The sequence below is a fragment of the Epargyreus clarus genome, unplaced genomic scaffold, assembly GCF_041222505.1.
Source record: "Epargyreus clarus isolate Ecla_fem2 unplaced genomic scaffold, WU_Ecla_fem_2.2 ptg000014l, whole genome shotgun sequence".
Lineage (NCBI taxonomy): Eukaryota > Metazoa > Arthropoda > Insecta > Lepidoptera > Hesperiidae > Epargyreus > Epargyreus clarus.
The window spans coordinates 12,288,835-12,296,570 of record NW_027332222.1 but is presented as its reverse complement, the minus strand read 5'-3'; the positions used below and the strand labels follow the sequence as shown (position 1 = coordinate 12,296,570).

The window sequence follows — 7,736 nt, the reverse complement described above, 5'->3', positions numbered from 1 at the left end:
TATTTACAGTTAATGCGACTATGTGCACTTGTAGAACTTATAAAGTACTCGTAGGTACCTAAATAAAAGCCTGTAAAAATAAGCAGACACGAGAAATTGAGATAGGTGTTATTAAGTAGGAGAATATCTGCTGTAGGTATCAAAAACGAGACTCATCGGACGTAGAGTCCTCTATCTATCAGTCACTTAAGGTAATCGCAAGTTGACACCCTTGATACGAATTACGAATTAATGGGTCCAATCTGCTGATAACATTTAAAATATATTTCGGCTTTAATTGGTTGTAAGTATCTAAATTAAGTAAGTATGGATATAACTTCAACATGAGTAGGTAATATAATTAAGTTTTATTTGATGTTCTTGTCTTGAGTAGAGATACTATCCGCTTTGTATTCTGTAGGTATCATACCTACCTAATGGTGCCAAGCAGATATAGGTACCTTTTTTATAATGTAGGAGTAGTAGAAGAGCATGCAGGTAAGATGGCATGATGGTAAGTGGCTACTGCCGCCCATGGACATCCGTAATCAATCCCAGATAGGATTAGATAGTCCTACCTGAGGTCGGCCACAGATGCGCCGCTACCCCTGTGGACTATGTTGGAACGCCTCGGTAAAGTATGCCTCCATTACCACACCCTTCAAACCAGAACACAGCAGAGCTTAATACTGCTGTTATGAGACAGAAATAAGTGTGGCGGTGGTGCCGCCGGAGTCGAACCGCAAAGGGTTCTACCACCTTCGTACCTAATGTAGATCTTAGTCTACTGTGTTTACTCCTGTTATACGAGTATTTTAGTTGGTAGAGTAGGTACTTAATTTGCGTACATCGGATAGATGTTCCTGGGCAGTGATCACTATTAGTTAAATATGAACTGTAGGTTCGTAGCTATTTCTATTGACTATTATTACCTATACCTAAATATGTGTATACAATGTACATTTATTAGAATTGATTAAGAAGATATGTACCTGATCGTTCTTCAACTATAGGTATGTAGCTATTTGCAGAATATAAAAACAGAAGACCCTACTTTTTGAACAATTAAAATTAAATCACCACCTTTATTCCAATAGAAGTAGAAAAAGCGTTACAACTCGTGTGGGTTACCCTAATTAGGGCGAGGGCTCCAATTAACGGGGATAAAATCGGTCGATATAATTAAACAGTTGTCTAATTTAATTGGCAATAGGCGCGTTCCCACAACGACACCTTATAGGTAAAACGTCCTAAGTTAGAATTTGACACAATTCCAATTTTGTTGGTAGGTACTTGTTATTTTATTTGGATTTTAAATATAAATGAAGTAGATTTATCTTAAGTGCGTTCTTAAAAAATAACTTGTTTCTTAAAATCTAACTTGTTATTAACATGCAACTCGTAATATCACACTTGATATTTACCTAGTACCTACCTGCTATAACCGAATAAACGGTTTTCATTAATTTATTTCTTTGTTATGTAGATATTGAATACATTACTTAATATTATATTTATGTATATTCATGTTATGTGTGTGTTGTCTCTGTATTCATTTTTTTTTAAACAGATCATAAAGTAGGATTTATAAACTTGGGATCCAGCACGTAAATAAAATAGAAAAAAATTGTTTGTAGTAACACATTGTAGCTATTTTTTCATTAAATTGTCGGTTATGATATTTACTTTGAGGTGTAGTAAAGTCAGAAAGTCACCCTCGCTCATTATCAGAATTCTCCCAACAGTTAGCATGCAAAGTTTATGTGTAATAATTACACATTGAACGGTAAACGGTCCCATTCTAATCACGTCACTCGGTACCACCATGAATAATGTAAATAAAAATTGTATTAATAAAAGAACTGTATTAAAATAATAACAAGACAGTGCCAAAATGTCGATCTTAGCAATTGTAGTTGTTAAAATCGCTTCACATGTGCGTTGTTTTTTTAAGTAGGTAGGTATCCTTTAGATAAATAGACAGCTTAGGGGATTTACATTCGGCTTCTAAATCTGGGGGTTTTCTAAATCAAGGTTAAGCACACAATTCAATGTAATCTTGTGAATGTTATGTGCATGTGTCAAATTAATTAACACTTTCTTTCACGGCGAAGGAAATATAAAAAAAAAATACTTACCCGCTTGAAAGTAAAATTTAAAAGTGTGTGAAGTTTATCAATTTATTGTTGGCCAGAGTAGTGTACGAGTACTATGGTCTTAATATTTTTCACTCTGAGAGAATACCCGTGCCTAGCAATTGTAGAGTATGGGGTTGACAACAAGTAGGTATAACTACACATAAAGTACGTTTGTATGTTTTTCTCTATACCATGTACAAAGATGTTTAAAATTGCATTAATTTCTCATTTGCTGTATAAACTACCAACCAAGTCATACCTCTATCGTTACTAGGTTGGTGTTTATAATTTCTATTTCTTTGTTATTTGGTCACCAATTCGGACGAAACCTAATTGAAAAAGTTTTTCATCGATATAGACGGCAAACTGTCGAAAATTACGTTCACTTTCATGTTCCATCGTCCACTGATTCGTATCGGCTTTATTTTAGCGGTTATTACAATTTGAACTTTTAATAATGAGTCGGCCGTGACGTACCTATAATTGTGAGGAATTCTGGACTTAATAACAGTCTGAAACTGTAATTTAAGAAGTTACAAAGTGATTACATTGTGTTTCTTGATTTTATCTACATTTGTATTTAATAAGCCTGACAGAAACTCGAAATTTATGTTGGAAGGAGAACATGTCGCCTACATAGTAATGGACAGTCGATAATATACTTGTGATTTGCCTATTATGTACTTATGAGATGTGAAATCAGTAATTGCGGGCTTTAGACAAAAAGCGCAGCGGTTAACGAAATAACCGACGAGTACTTGAGTACTGGTGAAGCGTTTTAACTTTTTGTAAAGTGCAACACTTTCCCAGCCCTCACTAAAGTGCCCTTCAAAACGCTACTGCGTTTAGACAAATGAACAGCGTTGCACCCTCCGAGGCACACGCCAACCTACATGCACTTACCGTTACTGGAAGTAACAAAAGCTTAACAGTTCATGGAGAGCTTGATGTAATAATTTTCCTAATGGGTATTAACTAAGTTTAGTATTACAGAATTTTAGGTGAAATAGATTTATTGATTTTTATTGTAGGCATTCGGTTTATCATGCGTACGGGTAAGAAATTATGACTGCCAGAGAGTTATTTACAATATTCTTAAAATTGTGTAACGTCTACCAATTCGGACTCGACCAGCACGATCAACTATGGTTCAATTCTAAACCTTTCTCATTTTAAATGACATCTGAAAAATTTGTTGAATAGTAACATGTAAATGATAATATTATAACTTGAACAAATAATAAAAAACGTGTTTAGGTAATAAATACCCTGCAAAGCTGCTGCAAAGTAAATATACGTATTCTTTCTCGTGACTAAATTAACTTCATTTAAATCGTTTTTTTTAGTATATTTACATATTGTATAACACTTCTAGTGATGCTTAGTTTCGTGGACAATGTAATAAAAGTCTACATAGAATGGCGGAACTCGTGGGGCACAATAAATCAATTGGAGTGGGTGGTTGACTTTTCACTCAAATGTGTGGTTAATTGTAACCGAAAATGACTGTTGATCGAGCCACACTTAATTTGAGTGGTGCTTACTGTATTTGTGGGGTTGCGTTTTGTACTGATGGAGTGGAAAGTAAGTAATGGTTTTGTGAGTTTCAACGATTATTTGGTATTTGTTTTTATCTACGTTAGTAGATTTGTAGTTCAAATGTCCTAAATAATTATGATTGTATAAAAAAATCAACTTTATATCTTTCCGTACTACGCTTTTCTAGCAAAGTAACAAGTTTTTAATAGTCCGGAAGTACTTACATGACCTTTAATGACTGATCAATAAAGATTTAACTGAGTCAAGCACTATTTCCCAAGTATATCTGTAACCAACTCTAATCAGAACGGCAATCCTGTCCAAAATCGATTACAGATGCGTTCTTACAACGACATTACCTACGTAGCTTGAGGACAAAGCTGGAATATCTTACATGTACTATATCTAAGTTTTTCTTGCTACAACCATGGATCTAAGCTACAGAAACTAGTGTATAGCAAGGGTAGACTGCTATGTCAAGGTTTATACATATATTTCCACAAAAAGTTTTACAATTACAACATGTAACATTAAATGCAATTCGTTATTTGCCCCGTTGTCCCCGTGTAGTTACACCGGGCTCACCCTCCCCGACTGCCACTAACACAAAATTACATTTTAATCGTCCACTTACATTATTTGACTTTATGCAATGTTTAATCACAGACACCTGTATAATGTACTGCTTTTTACGTTTAGTGGTGCAGATAATATTTATGGATTTAAGTTGGAAAAATATTATTAACACAATACACGACACAGACCATCTTAGTAGAAGTTTTAGTGTGATTTGTTAATTATTTAAATATAATTTTGCGTTTAATTTAATCCAGCTCACATAGGGGCCGTTCAAGTATTACGTAAGCAGATTTATTACAATTATTGACCCCCCCCATCCCCCTTGTCAGTAAAAGTAAGAAAAGCTCTTACCCCCTCCCTCATACTTACGTAAACATTTTTCAATTAATGTATTGTTTCTTTTATATTATAATTATAATGTTATAATTATAATTTTAAAAATTCCTAAACGTATGCATGATTTGCAGGAATCCCCGAAAATGCGTTTCGCTTTCAAGTAAAGACAATGTGAGGGTTGCCATTCGTGTAAATAAGTAACAAACTAGCGATGACGTAATCATCATCTAGATTCCCCTACCCCCATGTCATCCAAAATAAGCAAAGCAAAGACCCCCCGCCCCCCTAAAGGAGCTTACGTAATACTTGAACGACCCCATATGAAAAATATAAACCATCGTTTACCTATAAATAATACGGAACAATTTAAAAGGCACAAAAGGTACTTTATTTAGTAAAACATAACAGATGTTAATATTATTTTATTACAACTTCTACTATTGGTAGTATACACTTATTACTCTAAATAATAATTAATGCAGTACAAAAGTTTTGAAATATAGAAAATGAAACATGGCTATATGAATATAAAATAGTAAATATATGGGTACTTACCTACCTATTTAGATTTTTGTGGAAGATATTTAATATTATTCAATAATTTATTTTATGCTACATATCAGAAAGGTTTTTTTGAATCAACGTAAGTGATTTATATTTGGCAAGAACTAATCACCTCATACAGAAAAAATATGGATGCTTGTTATATTTTTATCAATCGACATTGGTTGTGAATCATGCCTTCCCTGGATTGTAGGGATACGAATATATTTTTATACTTATAATTGTAATTTCAAGACATAATAATGATTTTATGTGATACAGCTACTGTAGGACAGGAATAATGTTGAAAGTTACGGAATTAATTTTGATTTCTCTCATTATTTTAAGTTGGAATAGAGTTACGACAAATTAAGAAGAAAAATGAGATAATACCTACCTAAAATTTTTAAACCGAACAATTTTATATTTTAAGCTTTTTACCTAGGACCGTTCTTAAATAAACTTGTGTGAAGTGATATTTGTCTATTTCCTATAATGCGATACAATTAACTAGTGTTCTTCAGGCCAGTATAAGTCGATCATCTTCTTCACGCGTTGATCGATTTCCTTCCCCGCTGGCGGCTGCTTGCCCAGCAGGAACACGAACTTCTCGTGACAGTCCATCATCGCCAGGTATTGCCCTTCGATGATCTTCAAGCGCATCGGGTAGCGGTGGAACCCCGTCAGGTCTAATTTGGCTGTTATTAATAAACCAAATGTAGTGGTTAATTTCTGGTGGATGTAAATTCTTATGAATAGCTATGTTAGGCTATGCTAGGCTATGAATACCAATTGCTACATTATAAAGAAACAAATGGACTGCTTTTACTTGCAGTTAATTCAAAATTAAAAAAATTACATAAATCGTGAGTTTGTCTCATTTTACGAGCAAAGTATTTTAAGTGTAACAAAGCTATTTCATTTATACATTGACTTCATCTATAAGACACATCTTTATTTTAAGTGAAAATATTTTGTAATATTTAAATACTAACAAAGAAGCGGTATTTAAATGATGACTTTAGATATATAGGCAACATACCCGTCGGTGGCGGCATTTGTAGGGTTCTGTAAGAGCCATTTCCTTCCAGCCATTCCAGGTAGTAGTCCCGAGTCTTATTTGATTGGGAGCTGGCGCATGGAATTTGCATTTTAAGTGTCAGGGTTTCCCATTTCAGATTTTCCACGAATTTCCCGATGCGTTCTTCTAACTCTTTTCGTTCCTACAATCAATATAATCAATGTATTACCGCACGTAATATTTATTTTACAATTATACGAATTATCTACTATGATTGTAATTACGATATGATTAACTTGTTTAGTCACGGTAATTTTCATTGAAACGGATATTGTACATAATTCTTACTGAGGCGGATGTAAAAATATTTTATTCCCATAGAATATTTCATAATATACCTATCTTAATATGGTAGGTAAATTAAATACTGCATTGTTCTGGTTTGAAGCAGTAGCACGGTATTACCGATGACAGATATGCTACAAGGCGTTCCAACTCAGTCCTCTGAGTTATCACCGCATGTATGGCTGACCTCTGACATGACTCCTATGAATCCTATGTATGGTAAATTACTATGACCATACATGAACTACATGCTAGTCTGTTACTTTTTTAATATAAAATATAATATTTCTTTAGGGATATACAGAAAATTATTTTTAAATCAAAAAGTTGAGAGATCTTTCCTATAATATTTATGCTTTACCTACCTCAAACACCATTTAGCGATATTTTTTTTCTAACATTAAACGAAATAATTTATATGTGGAATCTATACGAACCGCATCATTAACTAGCTTGAATTCCACACAGTGCGTATCTCCTGTTCCGTCTGTTTGTTCATTCCTGAAGTGCAGCAGATGCCAGATGCCAATAGCTTGACTGTCGTTGAGCGTGACTCCCTTAGAGAACTCCTGGCAGCTGGGCTGGCTCGGGTCCTTGGTAGTCTTCGCACATGCTGCATTGCCAGCGAAGTCCAACAGGATTAAAGCTAAAACAAATAACATTATTCAGTTAGAATTTAGAAACACGTGAAGTCAAATTTAAATGACAAATTAAGTATTTAGCCGGTAAGTGACTCTACCATACAACAAGACGGTACGTCTGATACACAATTCATAGGTCAAAACAATTATACTTAAGCTTTACCAAATATAAACGTTTGTAGAATAAGAGTCATGTTGGGACCGGCAGTGGGCAAGCTACGGCGAGAACTGTGTAACTGTGTAATGAACAGAATGACTTGATTAGCCATGTCAATGGATAAAAGCATTAACAACTCGCATTATGAGCAGCAATCCCAATGGTTAGAGGCGGCACTTAAATGCACTGATAAGGGGATAACTTTGTATTAATCGGGAACTAAAATCTCCATTCCGGTAGGGGATTCGTTCGATGGCTATATGACGCAGAGCCGTAGTTAAAAGTCAACTCAATTATTTAAATGCAGTGATAAGTAAGAGATCTTTTAAATGTGTGTTTTTTCTTGCGTCAATTAACATAAAACGATCTGTTAATATGCTGTATTATTAATACTGTATTGTTGTATTACGTTTGTTTTAATGGTTACGACTAGTTTTAATGAATATTTTTTATGTTAA

General features: G+C 34.2%; 1 protein-coding gene across 1 annotated transcript; it reads right to left on the bottom strand.

Annotated features, from left to right (window-relative positions):
- Positions 1 to 4,978: 4,978 nt before the first annotated feature.
- LOC140746859 (uncharacterized) lies at positions 4,979 to 7,437 on the bottom strand. Its single transcript, XM_073078957.1, has 4 exons — positions 7,285 to 7,437; positions 6,918 to 7,126; positions 6,157 to 6,337; positions 4,979 to 5,812 (listed from the first exon to the last, which is right to left on the bottom strand). The coding sequence occupies exons 1-4, from the start codon at positions 7,406 to 7,408 to the stop codon at positions 5,625 to 5,627; spliced, it is 702 nt and encodes a 233-aa protein (XP_072935058.1). The 5' UTR covers positions 7,409 to 7,437; the 3' UTR covers positions 4,979 to 5,624.
- Positions 7,438 to 7,736: the final 299 nt, after the last annotated feature.